The sequence below is a fragment of the Oncorhynchus tshawytscha genome, linkage group LG31, assembly GCF_018296145.1.
Source record: "Oncorhynchus tshawytscha isolate Ot180627B linkage group LG31, Otsh_v2.0, whole genome shotgun sequence".
Classification (NCBI taxonomy): Eukaryota; Metazoa; Chordata; class Actinopteri; order Salmoniformes; family Salmonidae; genus Oncorhynchus; species Oncorhynchus tshawytscha.
Window position 1 is genome coordinate 13,355,610 of NC_056459.1, and position 18,544 is coordinate 13,374,153.

Consider the following 18,544-nt stretch of genomic DNA (forward strand, 5'->3'; position numbering starts at 1 on the left):
AGCCCTGGTATATTTAAGCTATAAGGCCTGGGGGGTATATGGCCATTGTATGAAGGCTGAGAGGTGTTCTTAGGGATGATGCAACTCGTCCCTGAATGCTGATTGGCTGAAAGCCATGGAATATCAGTCCATGTACCATGGGTATGACAAACCATTACTTTTTACTGTTCTTGCTGTTCTAATTACGTTGGTAACCAGTTTATATTAGCAATATGGTACCTCAAGGGTTTGCGGTATATGGCCAATATTCCACTGCTAATGGCGCACTCCACATTGCATCCTGCTAAGAACAGCCCTTAGCTAAGCTATATTGGCCATTTACCACAAACACCTGAGGTGCCTTATTGCTATTATAAAGTGGTTTCTAACGTTTGCCACACCTCCTCGGGCATTATTGCATTATAATAATGAGATGTTTTTTTTCCTCATTGACAGTATTTTTATGGATTTCTATACACTGTGATGGCCTCGCGTCCCTGGCGTCTCGGAGGGTTGGTGTTTTGGGAGGGTTGAACGCTGAAAACATTCACGGAGGAGCTCGATGATGTCATCTGAAAACTCACTCCCCCAAGTCAAAGGCGCCGATTTGTTCTCTTCTTTTTTATTTTCACCCTAGAGTTTCTCCAATGCGTCGCGGACCACAGCACAAAAGGTAGTCAAATAACGAGGTAGTCAAGTAACTCAAGTAAACTGTAGATAAGCTTTGCTGTCTAAACGACGCGGGACTAAGGGGGTTTGGCGACTGGACATAGAACCAAACAGCCCCTTTTCTGTGGGCGAGCGGGTCAACTTTTATTCGAACCCCAAAAATGAATCGGAGTTTCATTAAATCCCAATCTTCCCTGCAATACTTGGACTGCATCGCGGTTGAAGTGAAAAGCAAGGTAAGCAGACTACCCTATCGATGGCACCCATTTAGGCATTACATATATTTTTTTAGGCTAAATCAGCCTAAACTACCTCACATACTCTGGGGTGGTGGAGACTGCAGACCATACAACTACTGGTCTAGATTTGACCTGGCACATGCTATGGGAAAACTTGCACTCTCAACAATTAAGCCAGTTGTCTAAATGAAGTATTGGTTGTAAACTGTTTTCACAAGGCAACTTCTAGGGAAAACCCGCTGAAGACTAATCATGTAAATCCTTATGCCATGGCAGCATGTTTTTTCACTACTGGCACGATTTTCTAGAAAAACTGGTTTTGCAATGAGGAAAGTCATTTTTAAACGTGTTAATTATTAGAACGAAAGACTTGTTAATTTGCAAGAGAGTAAGTAGAGTCAAGACATGGATACTTTTTGAAACTACACTTTTTGTTGTTGTTGCTGCTACTAAGTAACCTAGTTGACACTGACAGCGTGTGGATTTCAATAGCACCACGGCAATACACAGACCGACCTTACAATATATATCATAGCTGTGCTTTCTCAAACAAATAACATTCCAATACAAGTCCTAACATCAATTAATTCAGTTATTTTAACAAATCTGTTCTCATTGTTACAAAACAACAATCTAGTCATCTATCGATTTGGGCCAGAAACACGTATGTGAAGAATTCACAAAGGTAGTGTAATGGGCTTTAATAGTCTTGTATTAGTGGACCGACTATAGCCATCTGCAGCTCCAGCCCCAAACTACTTCCTTCAGCAATGTCAGAAATCCCAGACATTGAGTGTTTTTAGTTATTAGGACAAGCATCTCTTGACCTGCTGGGGATCTGACTCTGTGTGAAGCTACCTCTACCCCACACACTGTAAACATCACTCTAAGTCTAGAGTATGTGCCAGCTGCCTGCCTGCCTGCCTACCTACCTACCTACCTACCTACCTACCTACCTACCTACCTACCAACCAACCAACCAACCAACCAACCAACCAACCAACAGACAGACAGACAGACTGGTGATAAGATGAAAAGGTGCTGTTGAAAATGTTTGAGTATAATAGATAAGTTCAGATACCTGATCTCTAAACTACTGGCCCATGTCTTGCCTTTCCTCCATCCTGACATGTCAAGATATTCTACTGATAGTGTGTTCTTTTAACATACTATGGTATGTTGCTCCGGTTCCGCCATCATTCCTCTCTGTCCTCCTCTCGTATAAAGCAAGGTTTAAAATGGAACTGGAGTCTAGTGCATTTGCAGGTGTCTTTCACAGCTTGTCCACTTAGACAGGTTGTATCATTTTTGTTGTGCGGTATTGGAATTTGTGGCTGGCTGTGTTTTGATGAAGGCTCAAGGCTCTTGTTGGTGAAGTGCATCATGGCACCATGCCCGCTGCAGAGCCAAGCCCCTCCATTGTCTCAGAGGGCTGAGTGAGTATTCAGCCTAATTCAGAGTTAGTATTCAGCCTCACTCTAATTCATACCAGGGCTGGAATGCTGCTGACCCACTGTCTCTCTGTCTGTGGTGAAAGGAGGCCCTGTTTCAGGAGCCCTGGGAGAGACTTATCCCCCCCCCTCCCCTCCCCTCCCTTCTGGGCTCTCTCTCCTGGGAACCCCTTCAGGATCAAGCAGTTTAAAGTTTTGTTTTTGGGTGTTGTGTGTTTTAAAACACAACCTCGGACAGGTTGAGGGGGAAACTTTAGGAGAAATGTGTCATCGAGAGCCATAGTGGGATGGGCTAGGTTGGGCAGGACTAAACGTGTCATCACAGAACTGTCTGTCGTAGTGATAGTGAGTCAACCAGTGTCCTATAGTGACACAACATCCATGCTCACCGTCACCACTCTATTCAGGCCTGTTGGAGTGTTACATCAGCCAGGCACCATCTCTCACCACTATCTGATGGAGTGAGTCTGTATCAGTCTCCTGGTGATGTCACAAAGGGTTTTAGTTCCTGCTTCTCACTGACCCAGGATGAGAACCTGTTCTCAGGGGAATTGTTCTGTGTCTGATAAACCCGGACTACAACAGAACAGACTAGAACAACAGGGCTTCTCAAAGGCGAGCTGTGTTGCAGCGGGCTGGTTTGTCTCTGCAGCAGGTGTTATCTGTAGAGGTGTAAGATGATACTGTTAGCATGTCTTTTCTCACCTGACAGTATCTACCTCACCCTCTTCCCTCCCTCACCCATCATGGTTCATCTCTCAACCACTGGCGTTTTCATCTCCATGCAAAACTGTCCATAGGTCAGCCGAGCAGTTTAGACTGACTGTCACACGGGAGAAACGTGATAAGACCGAAGCCATTTGGCGAGCTTAGTCTAGCCTCCATGTCAGTCAGTTTGCCTAATGGCTGAGCAGTCTGTACCTGTCTGTACTGGCTGAGCAGTCTGTACCTGTCTGAACCCGTTGACATTCTCCTGTGTGTGTGGGAGGGGGGGGTGCTTTGTCAGTGTGTTGTATTACTTTCAGGTTTTGATTCAAATTTAGCTCATGGCCTTGTCTAGACTTGTCTAGGCTGATACCCTTTAGGGCCTGTTCTGCTTTAATACACATGCTGTTCCAACAGCTCAGTTACCTGGATGACACAGTAACCTACAACAATACCGTTGACCACCTACTTTTCAACGACTAACACATTCTAACACTTCTAGATTTCTGATTTACATTTTTCATAACCGTTGAGTCATGTGAGTCCCCCCCCCCCCCCACAAGACCTCCATTCGCCCAGAAGCTGAGAGAGAACAGTCACAAACTCATCACTTATTACTTAATGGAAAGATCCATTTCTGATTTATTGTAGTGTGTGCTCATGTGTGTGTGTTTATCTGCGTTTGGCATCGGGTATGAGTTGGATGGCACGCCTGGCATTGCACTGCCTCACCAACATGCTCCGATATTTCACATAGTAATGGCAGCCTTCATGACAGGCCCAGTCTAACAAAGGTCTCCCAGCAGTCTAACCCAGGCCTCCCTCTAGGACAAATTGCCATTCAGACCTTCGTCTCTGAGCAAATAATTACCGGGCCACAGCAGAGTGCAGCACATCGCGCCACCATTCACAAATGACTGAGGTTGTAATGGGACAGTGCTATGTTGTAACGTGACAGTGCTATTGTCAGAGACAAAGCCTAGCTTGTGTTATGCAGGCCCAGTGCCCACGCATACAGTGCTAGAGTTTCTACTGGCCGTGTCAGTCACATGACCACAGCTGTGACCCCTAGGTCAACCCAGCTGCTCTTCGGGGTGGTCCAGTCACACACACACAATGACAGGCCAGTGTAGACAATCACGCCTCTAGGCATCCTGTCTGAGCAAACATTGTGTGTGTGTGTGTGTGTGTGTGTGCAGTCAGTTTGTCCATATAATATTGCCCAGACAGAAGACGGTGTAAACGTCAGAACAAAATTGAACTGTGTTTGCGTCTTCTCATCCAGATTGAGTCAGCAGTAAACCGGCCTTTCACCTGCATTGTTCCTTTGTCGAAGTCTGTTCCCTGCTCCCCTATATAGTGCAAGTGCACTACATTTGACCTGGGACCTTGGTCAACAGTAGTGGACTATATAGGGGAAAGGGTGCATTTGGGACAAGCCTAAACCTCCACTTCCCTCTGATTCAGTGGGATAAATCAAAGACCTGGGCGTCGCAGTCACATTGTAACAATCTGGCTCTGGTTTTTACCCGTGTCATCACTTGTGTTACAATGTGTAGACAGTTTTATATTGGTTAGATTGTCTGTGAAGGTCAGAATCATCATGTTGTTTAGACGTCCTGAATGAATATTGTGTCTGTCTGACAAAACAGAATTGGCAGTCTGCCAGTTCAATTCTGAACGTCATAACCTTGGTGGTAGTAGATTGTTCTCCAACGTGAATCTGTTGTAAATCACTTCTCTTCATATCCGCAGTATGTTGTGTGCCCCGAAAATCTTTTCCACCCAGGTTTATTTATGTCTTACTGTAAGTTTATAGGCCAGATCGATGAGATTGAGCCGACCTTATACTTGAGTCTCAAACGGGGTTCAGTGCTGTGCTCTGTCACCCATAGCAACTCTTGCTAAGTCATCCCTATGTGTTGTCCCTGTGTGTTGTCCCTGCAGTATGGAGCAGAGTTCCGGCGGTTCTCCGTGGACCGTTTCAAACCGGGGAAGTTCGAGGACTTCTATAAGCTCATCATGCATGTTCACCGCATCTCCAACATGGAGGTCATGATTGGCTACGCTGACATCCACGGAGACCTGCTGCCAATCAACAATGACGACAACTTCTGCAAGGCGGTGTCTACGGCCCACCCACTGCTCCGGGTCTTCATACAGAGACAAGGTGAGGAGCAGCTCCACTAGACCTGTATGGTGTTGCACTTTTCTCTATCAGCAACAATCCTTTTACGTCGTCAGTGGTTATGTAATGAATTGGGTCTGTTTTCTCACCACTAGCTGTCGGAATCCTTTTGTTTGCCTCACACTGGAGGGGTGGCTGTCCTGTACTGCTGGCCCTCTGTGTGTGTGGGGTGGTTTAGTCCTGTGTGTGTGTGTGTGTGTGGGGTGGGGGTTCAGTCCTGTGTGCTATCTTAAAGGGAAATTCTTGCAGGCGAATGCAGCCAATAGAAAGAAGTCGATGGGAGCCAGTGTGCTGACATACCAGACATTACTGAGAACAAAAGCCCCGCTTGAATGAGAGGTTTCTCACTGTGTAGGGCTGAGCGGAGCCAAATGCAACACTCCTAAACACTGAATGGGAGCCCACCCCCCGTATACACAAGGCATGTGGAGGCCGCTTCCCCCTGTATACCAGGCATGGGGAGCCCACTGCAGCGGGCCCCAGCATACAAGTGACTCCATCATTCATGTTTCATGTGAAATCCTCAGTGGAATGTTCACGTCATTGGCTGTGTTGTGTTTCCTGGTGTGCTGTCTCACGACATACTGCTACAGTCCGTGTTATGACAATACTCCCACCGATTGTAATACAAGAGGCTGAACAAAGCGGGGTGTTCTCATAGCACATTGCTGACACAAAGGATTTGTCTGTTGAAATGATGCCTCTCCAGTAGTCTATCATTTTATACAGAATGAAGAGACTACAGGAAGGTTATACACAGCCTCTCCTAATAAAGAATGAAGGTTAAATCAGGTGGTTTGAAGAGTTAAGGAAAGCTGGTAAAGTGTTCGTAATGTGTGCGGCAGGGTAAGGTGAACTTATTGCATTAGAACTCATGGTGTAAGCATGAGTAGTATTTAGGGGATTTTGCTCTGTAGTTTCTTCGGGGATGAGTTAACATTCAGGAACTATGTATTGAGGCCATTGTTCTACTAACTTCTAGTCATACTGAGGTGTATTCCTGCCTGTGTATCTGTGAGTAAATGGTCCCTGTGGTGACTAGCGCTGGGTCGTACCAGCAGTGCAACAGGGGGCACCGTGTTAACCAGCACCACAGGTTTCCCGTCAGTCACGCTGTCCAAGCGTCTCCGGACCACCGGAGAACAATCCAGGCCTCTGTCAGAGACTGTCAGTAGTTAGAACAGGCCTCTCTCAGGGCCTCTCACAGAGACATGACTCCGTCACTCTGATCCTATTCTAATGCAGTATGGGTCATCTGGACCCGCACACTGACTGAACAAACATTTAACTTTACCGTAACCTCTGAGACAACAATGCTGCTCGCAACAGTCTTAAGCATTCTTCTTCACTCGGTTTTGCGTGACCTCACACTTGGAGAAAGCTGGAAAGGAAATTATTTATGCAAAACACCCCTCCTGAGTGGAACTCTGGAATCGGTTTATAAGACTGAACAGAGCAGGTTAATGTCCCTGACAATGGAGTTCCACAGCCCAGAACCCTTCACTGCCTGTCAGTTTATAGAGACTTCTCTCTCACCACATGAAATCTGACCCAGCCAATCAGAGTAGACAAAGTCAGACAAGGCCCCAAGGGCCAGGTTAGGGGGATGGGGGGGGGATCGCCTCCATGGTCCACTGCCATGAGAAGGACCCATTGATGTGCTACAGGTGCACATCACCCCTCCTCCTGGGATCCACGAAGACCCCCAGATCTCTGGGTAGTGACTAGAGGGGAACTGAACCTGGAAGAGTCCACTTCCACTTCCTCTTGGTTGACATTAGATTTAAAAAATAAAAAAACTTTTACCCCTTTTTCTCCCCAATTTCGTGGTATTTAATTGGTAGTTAGTCTTGTCCCATCGCTGAAACTCCCGTGCGGACTCGGAAGAGGCGAAGGTCGAGAGCCTTGCATCCTCCGAAACACAACCCTCCCAAGCCGCACTGCTTCTTGACACACTGCTCGCTTAACCCGGAAGCCGGCCCCACTAATGTGTCGGATGAAACAGTGCAACTTGCGACCGGCCCGCCGCTAGAGTGCGATGGGACAAGGACATCCCGGTCGGCAAAACCCTCACCTTACCCGGACGACGCTGGACCAATTGTGCGCCACCTCATGGGTTTTTCAGTCCCAGCCGGCTGTGTGAGAGCCTGGGATCAAACCCGGGTCTGTAGTGATGCTGCACCACTCGGGAGGCCCCTCCTGGTTTAATTTGAACTCTCCCCCAACTACCTTTCCCAACCCCCCTCCCTGTGTGAGTGTGGGGAACTTGCTGCTTTTACAAGGGTGTCTCTCTCTCTGACCGGTAACAAGGCCTGTTGTTGGTGTAGAGGGATCAGTCAGTAGCCACATGCATCGGTGCAGCTGGCTTTCACCCATCCTGCCTGTGCTGTCCATTGTTCAGTGAGTTATGAGGCTGTAGGATGATCAACTCAGACTGAGGGGGAGAGGCTTAAGGATCTTTCTGCACCTGCTGTTATACAATATTTTCCTGTAAAATGGGGAGATCCAGGAAGTTGGAATAATTCCCTAATGTCATTTCCTAGCTCATGTTGTTACTGGAGCCACGTCTGTTTTGCAAACTAATGATCAATAAACTGCCGAGATGCTGAAGCTGTGGCCCCGACTGGTCACGGAGCTGGTCAAGGAGGAACAACCGTATTAGGACTGTCCTGTAGACGTATAGAGCAGAGACCGTGGGGAACTCTGGAACACTCTATTCTAGTGTATGACTGTTACAGTTCGGGAGCTGGGAAAGATACAAGCAGAGTATAAGGACAGAGGAAAAAGAGTTTGTGCAAAAGAGTAGTTGAAAGCAGGCCTGTATTCAGGCTCCCTGCCTGAGACAATGTGTAGCTGTCCAGTCATGGGGCCCTGCTGGTCACTCACATTAGCTGTGGGTCAAAGAGCTGTAGTGGGTGAGCTTTGTGTGGCCTCCATGGCACTGCAGTGGTGGAGCTTTAGTTTGGGTCTGAAATGTCACCCTTTTCACTATATAGTGCACTGCTTTTGAAGAGGGTCATATAGAGTCACAGGCTTTAGTCTTTGGACCAGCTCTGGCCTGACAACTTCTAATGTAAACCAAACTGATGGTAATGGCTGCATAGGGTTAAGGTTCAACTTGTGAATTGTAACTTTTCATTGAAATTGATTCTAATTGCATTATAAATAAAGAATGAAATAGCTGGCACACATGGTTTTCGTCAGGGGTAGGCAATAGATTCAGCCGCAGGCCGATTTTTATTTATTTATTATTTTTTAAACATTTATTTATTTAATTTTTTCAGGGGGAGTTGTCTGGGGGCCAGAACATAATTAGAATAATTTGTACACTGCGAATTGACCAGATCTAAGGCCAAAATCAAATGTTACTTGAAAATAACAATTTCATACAGTTCCTTCAGAAAATATTCACACTCCTTGACCTTTTCCACATTTTGTCGTGTTGGAAAGTGGGATTAAAATGGATTTAATTGTCACTTTTTGTCAATGATCTACACAAAATACTCTTAATGTCCAAGTGGAAGAGACATTGAAACAGAACACTAGCTTCATTAGATAAGTATTCAACCTCCTCAGTCAATACATGTTAGAATATTTTTTGACGGTGATTACAGCTGTGAGTCTTTCTGGGTAAGTCTAAGAACGTTTAACACCTACATTGTGCAACATTTGCCCATTTTATTCTTTTCAAAATTTGTCAAGTGTTGTCAATTTGGTTGATCATTGCTAGATAACCATTTTCAGGTTTTGCCATAGATTTTCAAGCAGATTCTCAAACGGATTTGTAACTCGGCCACTCAAGAACATTCACTGTCTTCTTGGTAAGCTCCAGTGTAGATTTAGCCTTGTGTTTTAGATACTTGTCCTGCTGAAAATTGAATTCATCTCCCGGTGTCTGGTGGAAAGCAGACTGAACCAGGTTTTCCTCTAGGATTTTGCCTGTGCTTAGCTCCATTCTGTTTTATCCTGAAAAACTCCCCAGTCATTAACGATTACAAGCATACCCATAACATGAAGTCACCACAGTTGATGAAAATATGGAGAGTGGTACTCAGTAATGTGTTGTATTGAATTTGACCCAAACATAACATGATGTATGCAGGACACAACCTTAATTGCTTTGCCATATTTTTTTGCAGCATTACTTTTTGGTGCCTTGTTGCAAACAGAATGCATGTTTCGTAGTATTTATATTCAGTACAGGCTTCCTTTTCAATGCCATTTAGTATTGTGAAGTAACTACAATGTTGTTGATCCATCCTCTTATCACAGCCATTAAACTATGTAACTGTTTTAAAGTCACCATTGGCCTCATGAGTTAGGATGGACGCCTGTATCTTTAATGACGGGGTGTATTGATACACCATCCAAAGTGTAATTAATAACTTCACCTTGCTCAAAGGGATATTCAATGTCTGTTTTTACATTTTTACCCATCTACCAATAGATGCCCTTCTTTCTTTGCGAGCCATTGGAAAAGCTCCCTAGTCTTTGTGGTTGAATCTCTGTTTGAAGTTCACTACTCAACTGAGGGACCTTACACTTCTCTGTGAAGTACAGAGATGAGTCATACAAAATTCATGTTAAATCACTATTGTTGCACACTGTCCATGCAACTTATGTGGCTTGTTATGGAAATGTTTAATCCTGAACTTATTTCAGCTTGCCATAACAAAGGGTTTAGTACAGTTATATTCAAGATATTTCAGATTTTCATTTTCTATTCATTAGTAAAATTTTGGATAAACATAATTCCTCTTTGACATTATGGGGTATTGTGTGTGTGTGTGTGTGTGTGTGTGTGTGTGTATAGGCCAGTGACATGATCTCAATCCATTTTTATATTCAAACAAAATGATGAAAAAGACCAGGGATATGAATACTTTCTGAAGGCACTTTACCTTGATTACATATAGACACGATCACGTCTAGTTTTTTTTAATTTATGTGAATACTTGAACAGATTTCCTGAATTTAAACTGTTGATATTTTTGGGGGACCAAAATAAAAATAACTTGTGGGGGCCGTTTTTGGCACATGGGCCACCTGTTGCCAACCACTGGTATACAAACAAAGCATAGATTGGTTTTTATTGTTTTGTGTTGGGACAATTCCACGGTGACGGAATTAAACATGGACTCAGTTCTTTCACTTAAATGTATGCCAAACAAAAACCCTTGATTTCAAGGTTTAACAAACCATACAACTCTATGCACAAGGACCACTTGTTACAATCATTTATACACAATCATTTATACACAATCATTTATACAAACACATTTATACAAACACATTTTAATGGAAGAACTGTGCAGATAACTTTGGTCACAGATTTACGGTAAAGTCTCCCTCAGGTTTTTGTTTGGCATAGTCTCGGCCCAAGTCTGTAACCGTGGAATTACCTTTTTACAAGACTTTATTTTTTCTGGTATATGTTTTCTAAGAGCCCTTGTGCATCTGATCCAGGAATCAAAGCCTTTACTAATGCCACATTTTTTTAAGATGGAAAATGCTTGAAAAGTGTATTTGTGCCTTAATTTCCCCAAACTATAGACTTTGCTTCTATGAACTTCTCATGTTGGTGCTCATGGGTCCTTTCCGATGGAAATGCCCATAGGCAGAAATTGGGAACACATTTCACGTAAGATGTTACTGGGGTGCCACACAGTCAACATAAGTTTACCTTAGGGGACTCGTTAACCTCAATTTTCAGGTACAGCCAAATGTTTTTTTTCTGGTTGAAAGCACTGCTTGTTTGTTTTACCTGAATCCCCCCCCCCAGTGCACATAATTAATTAAAACAGTCATATAGAGTTAAAAAATGTTGAATGTGCCCCATCAGAATCCTTCCTTCAACTACACTGTAGCAGACTTCCTGCCTTTTAACCAAGCAAAATACATTACTTATTCTTTTTTCACGTTTTGGGAGGAAATTTTGTTTTTGAAGACAATGCCAGCGCCGAACACCGACTAAACTTTAAACAGACGACAGCCCCTCTTTCGCAAAACCCCCAGTTGAAGTAAATACTGGGAAGTTGGGAACGAGGAGGTGGGTGATTTAGGCCAAGGTCGTCGCAGTGTGGCCCGTTTTTAACGTGGTGTTGTGTACATAACCTCAATAACCTTCTGTACACTCACCTGTGACAACTAGAGACAGGTAACGGCGTCAGCCAAAACAGTGGCTCTGATACTTAGTACAAACCCACAGGACCGGCTGTCAGAAGGAAACGGCTTTGTCCAAGTTTGTCTCTTAGTTTATCACTTAATTTGGCAAGGACCATAGTGAACAAATTGGTATTATTGTTTTTACTCCTTTGACTTGGAATCGAGTTTTCACAACAGACGTTCAGGGGAAGTGTTATTGTAATTGTAGACTCTATTTGAAGTATACATCTGTTGAGGAATAAAACTTGGCATGGTCTGAATAGAGGAATGTCATTCACACTGTAACAGAACCCTGCTGTGGGGCACTGTCTGGACTGGACTGATTATATAGTGAACCGGCTGCTTTGTTATATTTCTGTCGTTACTAAACAAAGTGGGGTGGTGCTTTTACTAAGCATTGAAACAAACAACCCTCTCCAGTAAGTATAAGTTAATTCCCCAGAGAGGATGTGACTCCAGACCAGAGTATTGAAGAGAGCCAGTCAGTCAATTCTGAAGTCCCTACAGAAAGCTGAGCCCAGACTGTGGACTGTGTAGAGACGTAGAGAAGGCCCAGGCTGACTCGGTTAGATCTCATCTGAAAGACTGAGTCGAAGTCATAACGAGCTGGAACTTTCATCAGTATTGCCATTTTAGATTGGAGTTGTATCCAAAGTTAATCTTCTGCGAAATGTTTCTTAGATCCATAACGTTCTCCCTCTCATCATGCTGATGGGTTGTTGGAGGAGAGACCATTTAGCATGTCTGTTAACAAGCGTCTCTTTTGGCAACATGCACCTCCTCCCCCCCCACCCCCAAGTATGTGACTAATGGTCATTGGCTGCAACTTATAAAACATCCCAACCAACTCCTTAAGACTTGCCTGTAGCTTCTCTGCACTATTAGTCGATCATTGCATCCCTCCTGTGTATGCTGGGTGTTTGTGTTTGTCTACCACAGCAGCATGAGGTACTGAGCCACAGGGTACTGTCTGAACCTCTGGTCCACCCAGACCCCTCATTACCACAGGGCTTCTGAGAACTCCCCCCTGGAACAGGAACACGTTGTGTTACCACTCATTGCACCGCAGACTCCTCCTGAAGAGAGGCCCACATGACAGATGTTTCACCTCTCCACCAGTGTTGTGTAAAAAGCTGTGTCCCCTGAGCATTTTAAACCGGGGTGTAGAGTAATTTTAGCGTCAGCCCTTTATCCCCCCCAGTCAGAACAGTGACAGCAGAGCAGGCTTAGGGATGTCACTCTCGTGCTGAGATCGGATTAGATGTCTGATTTTTAGTTTAATGTAATATTTATTCATGCGACAATTTGGCCTTTCTCCTCCTGGCCTTATGTAAGTATACAAACCTTGCTTGGTCAGAGGAGAGGACTGCAGCATCCCTTGTATTATCGGCCATGGGAATGCATTAACTGTGCATTTGACTTGTCTTATTGTCCATCTCTTGCTCAGATTTCGGGGGTAAACGCCTGGTTCTGTTTGGGATAGTGGTTATGAAACGGGAGATGTATTTGCTGGTCCACATGTTGCTCTGGACAAACAGACAGGCTCTTGAAATGGGAGGAAGAGAACCAGCTGTCAGTAACCCCTCTGCCCCTCTACTTCCACCCAGTCCAACGGAAGGTTGCAAGTTCAAACCCCCGAGCTGACAAGGTACAAATTTGTCGTTCTTCCCCTGAACAGGCAGTTAACCCACTGTTCCTAGGCCGTCATTGAAAATAGGAATTTGTTATTAACTGACTTGCCTAGTTAAAGGTAAAATTTAAAAAATGATGAAGTCTGAAAGAGGGAGAACCGAAAGGGAGAGAAAGGCGTCTGCAGGTTTAGGCTAGTCCAGTCTGCTGTGGTTCTGTTATTCAGACATCAGACAGCCCTGTCTGGGTCATTGGTAATCCCAGTCATATCAAGAGGGGAGACAGTGCTGTGCTGCTCAGGCTATGCTGGACCATTACCTCCCAGAGAGGGGGGACACTGGCGGGCTGTTCATAGAAATAGCTTCTGCCTTCCTGTAAGTTGTTATAGCAGTTGTTTTGAAGGGCCTGGCTGGCTGGCTGGTCTGTGTTTGGCTTCCCTCTGCAGTTTATTTGGTTATCCTGCCTGCTTCCCGTAGTAGGCTGTCCTGTGTGTGTTCTTGGACCATGCCAAGTGTATCTACACTACGGTGGTATGCTGGCCTGACCAGAGCAGTTAAAAGTGGTGTGTGTGTGTGGTCATTTCCTCCTTTGGTCCTCAGAGTGCAGTAGTTGGAGTGTGATGGAGCTGTGGCTGCCTGCTAGGAGCAGCATGAAAGGTTAGCACCATGCCTGATTGAGGCTGGCCCTCTGTCTGCCTCAGGCTGCCTGTTCTCTTAAAGCAGGACTATTATGAACAGTTTTTAGATGGGCCCTAAATGAAGCCACTTGTTTGGGTGTCAGTAATGCCACACCACCCCCTCCTCCACCCACGCTCTTCCCATTAACAGGGCCAGATACAGTAGTTTAGTTTACCCAAGCAAGCTTTTTCCATGACTTCCCCTGTTTGTGTCTTGGTGTTTGGTGGTGCTTTTAATTTCGTGGTTGTTTGTGGAGTCAGTATACGGTCATGGCAATAACACAGCAGCTTGTTGTTTAGGAGCTTCACAGGAGCAGAGGATGGTTGGGAGGAGAGCAGAGCATGGTTGGAGGAGAGTAATCTGCACTCTTTCCTTTTATTAATCTCCCCCTCCTTGGATCCCTCCTTCCTGGTCTCCTCTGTCTGCTCTAGAGATCACACACACCTCTTTCCATCCTCTCTCTAAACTAGAGTGGAGGAGTCGTCTGTTCCCTTTAATTAAACTCTAAACGTCAGTTGTTTTTTTTCTCCCTCGCCTTGCTTCATTTTGCTTTACGACCTGCTTTGAAAAGGCCTCGGCTGAGTCGGCCCCCACAACCAAAGTTTCCAGACACACTGCCATGATTCCTGTGTGAGTTTCTCTCCGACATGATCTGAGACTGTGTCTGTACCACTGCATGTTAGCTTACATGACCTGTTGTGATTCTGATAGCTGTAGTTCTCCAGAGACTTAACCAGCTCCTCACAAAAACAACTTGCAAGTACATCTGTTTGCCCAGCCCATTCCTGCAGCAGCCTGAACCTTGAGTGTGTTTTTAGACCAGGTAAAGGAGGGGAGGTTTAGCCTAGTGCAAGGCTATCGTTATTTATAGTCCCAGCCAGGCAGTGTTTTAGTGAATTTTGGACCCAACCCAGTCACATGTGGTTTTGGAGAGAACTATCCCTGTGCTGGGCGGGAGCCTGGAAGAGGTTAATTGTGGGTGCTGGTCGGGGAGGGAAGCATTTAGCCTACTTTATGTCCGCAGGCTGTTTGAGGAGAGGTTAGGGTTGGGAGCAGGCAATGTCTCTATGCAAACCAGAAACCATCTCTCTCCAGTTCCTCTAAATACTGATCCAATGTAGGACAAGGCCAGACATGTGGGGTGTGTGTGTGTCACAGCGGTGAACACCAGTGCATGTTTGTGTTGGGAATTATGATGCCCTTTGAGAAGGAAATAGGTTACCTTGTTTTAAAGCCTCGCTGCTTGCTACATTCACTGTAAATTGGGCGGGACATGCCTCGTCTCCTGTCGAGTGCTGAAACGGCATCCTTTATTCTACACTGAACAAAAATATAAATGCAACATTTTACTGAGTTACAGTTCATATAAGGAAATCAGTCAATTGAAATAAATAAATTAGGCCCTAATCTGGATTTCACATGACTGGGACTACAGATATGCATCTGTTGGTCAGAGGCCTTTAAAAAATTAGGGATGTGGATCAGAAAACCAGTCAGTATCTGGTGTGACCACCATTTGCCTCATGCAGCGCAAGACATCTCCTTTAGAGTTGATCAGGGTGTTGATTGGCCTATGGAATGTTGTCCCACTCCTCTTCAATGGCTGTGTGAAGTTGCTGGATATTGGCGTGAACTGGAACATGTTGTCGTACACATCCATCCAGACTAGAGGTCTACCGATTAATCGGAATGGCCAATTAATTAGGGCCGATTTCAAATTTTCATAACAATCGGAAATCTGTATTTTTGGACACCAATTTTTTTTTTACACCTTTATTTAACTAGGCAAGTCAGTTAAGAACACATTCTTATTTTCAATGACGGCCTAGGAACAGTGGGTTGCCTTGTTCAGGGGCAGAAAGACAGATCTTTACCTTGTCAGCTCGGGGACTCAATCTTGCAACCTTACGGTTAACTAGTTCAATGCTCTAACCACCTGCTTTACATTGCACTCCAAGAGGAGCCTGCCTGTTACACGAATGCAGTAAGAAGCCAAGGTAAGTTGCTAGCTTGCATTAAACTTATCTTATAAAAAAAACAATCAATCAATCATAATCACTAGTTAACTACACATGGTTGATGATATTACTAGTTTATCTAGCGTGTCCTGTGTTGCATATAATCGATGCGGTGCGGATTTGTGAAAAAGGACTGTCGTTGCTCCAACGTGTACCTAACCATAAACATCAATGCCTTTCCTAAAATCAGTACACAGAAGTATATATTTTTAAACCTGCATATTTAGCTAAAAGAAATCCAGGTTAGAAGGCAATATTAACCAAGTGAAATTGTGTCACTTCTCTTGCGTTCATTGCACGCAGAGTCAGGATATATGCAACAGTTTGGGCCGCCTGGCTCGTTGCGAACTAATTTGCCAGACATATGTAATTATGACATAACATTGAAGGTTGTGCAATGTAACAGGAATATTTAGACTTATGGATGTCACCCGTTAAAATACGGAACGGTTCTGTATTTCACTGAAAGAATAAACGTTTTGTTTTTGAGATGATAGTTTCCGGATTCGACCATATTAATGACCTAAGGCTCGTATTTCTGTGTATTATTATGTTATAATTAAGTCTATGATTTGATAGAGCAGTCTGACTGAGTGATGATAGGCACCAGCAGGCTCGTAAGCATTAATTCAAACAGCACTTTCGTGCGTTTTGCCAGCAACTCTTCGCTGTATATAACTTCAAGCCTATCAACTCCCGAGATTAAGCTGGTGTAACCTATGTGAAATGGCTAGCTAGTTAGCGGGGTGCGCTCTGAGACTTGGAGTAGTTGTTCCCCGTGGATTTTGTGGAGCGATGGGTAACTTCGAGGGTGGCTGTTGTCGATGTGTTCCTGGTTCGAGCCCAGGTAGGAGCAAGGAGAGGGACGGAAGCTATACTGTTACACTGGCAATACTAAAGTGCCTATAAGAACATCCAATAGTCAAAGGTATATGAAATACAAATCGTATAGAGAGAAATAGTCCAATAATTCCTATAATATCTACAACTTAAAACTTCTTACCTGGGAATATTGAAGACTCATGTTAAAAGGAACCACCGGCTTTCTCATGTTCTGAGCAAGGAACTTAAACGTTAGCTTTTTTACATGGCACATATTGCACTTTTACTTTCTTCTCCAACACTTTGTTTTTGCATTATTTAAACCAAATTGAACATGTTTCATTATCTATTTGAGGCTAAATTGATTTTATTGATGTATTATATTAAGTGAAAATAAGTGTTCATTCACTATTGTTGCAATTGTCATTATTACAAATAAATGTAAAAAATCGTCCAATTAATCGGTATCTGCTTTTTTTTTGGTCCTCCAATAATCGGTATCGGCGTTGAAAAATCATAATCGCTCGACCTCCAATCCAGAGCATCCCAAACGTGCTCAACGGGTGAGTATGTAGGCCGTAGAAGAACATTTTCAGCTTCCAGGAATTGTGTACAGATCCTTGCTACATGGGGCCGTGCATTATCATGCTGAAACATGAGGTGATGGCGGCGGGGATATGGCACAACAATGGACCTCAGGATCTTGTCACAGTATCTGTGTATTCAAATTGCCATCGATAAAATGCAGGTGTGTTCGTTGTCTGTAGCCTATGCCTACCCATACCATAACCCCACTGCCACCATGGGGCACTCTGTTCACAACGTTGACATCAGCAAAACGCTCGCCCACACTAGGGCATATATCTTAGTCTGCAGTTGTTAGGCCGGGGGACGTACTGACAAATTCTCTAAAAAGACGGAGGCGGCTTATGGTAGAGAAATGAACAGTCAATTCTCTGGTAACAGCTCTGGTGGACATTCCTGCAGTCAGAATGCCAATTGCATGAGCCCTGAACTTAAGACATGTGGCATTGTGTTGTGGGACAACTGCACATTTTAATGGCCTTTTTATTGTCCCCAGCATAAGGTGCGTGCACCTGTGTAATGAGCATGCTCTTTAATCAGCTTCTTGATATGTCACATCTGCCAGGTATATGGATTGTCGTGGCAAAGGAGAATTGCTCACTAACAGGGATGTAAACAAATTTGTGCACAACATTTGAGAGAAATAAGCTTTGTGTGTATGGAACATTTTCTAGAGTCTTATTTCAGCTCATGAAACATGGGATCAACCAACACATGTTGTGTGTTTATTTTTTGATCTATTTTTGCTCTGTGTAGTTCACTCACATAAAAATAATTGTTTATTTATTTGAGAGTTTTACTCTCATACATTGTGGTAAGGTTAACTTTTTACTTTTAGCAGTTTCTTGTCTTTCACACAATTTTTTTGTATCTCTAAACAATTCTGGAACGCCATAAACATTCAAAACTCTGTCCCCTGTAGAATCCTGTAGAGTTGTGGTGGTTGATGACCAGGGATCAGAGAATAGAGTTTCTGTAGCAGTCATAATCAGCCCCATCTCTCCCTCTCAGGCAACGCGGCTACATGTGCCACACTATCTGGGCCCTTTAATAGTCCCGGCCGCTTGTGAGCACATGGGGTTGAGCCGCGAGGAAAGAGCAGTGAGAGAGTGAATGGAGCGGTGCAGGGAACGATGTGTTCTGAACATCTCCACTGCCGCCTCTGCCAGCGTTTTATTTCTGGACTCCATAATTACTGAGGAGGGCCTCTCCTCCTCAGCTACTCACCACCTTTACACACTGGTCTATCTGGGAAGCCATGTTACAAACAGGTCCAAAGCATAAATGTCTTTGTCCACGTAGTCCTAACTGTAAACACCCCCGATGAAGTACGGACCGTGACGCAAGTATTTAGAAGAACCATAATTGCTCTAGGAACGTTTTTGTTTTTGTTTTTTTTGTACTTGGTTCTCTCCTA

At 44.3% G+C, this 18,544-nt stretch overlaps 1 protein-coding gene across 1 annotated transcript in view; it reads left to right on the top strand.

Annotated features, from left to right (window-relative positions):
• The first annotated feature begins 461 nt into the window (after positions 1–461).
• Positions 462–18,544, top strand: part of LOC112229677 (partitioning defective 6 homolog gamma) — a 36,720-nt gene continuing 18,637 nt past the window's right edge. The window contains exons 1-2 of the mRNA XM_024395633.2: positions 462–884; positions 4,991–5,213. Coding sequence (XP_024251401.1) covers positions 810–884; positions 4,991–5,213 — 298 coding nt within the window. The 5' untranslated portion in view covers positions 462–809. The remainder of the gene's footprint in view (positions 885–4,990; positions 5,214–18,544) is intronic.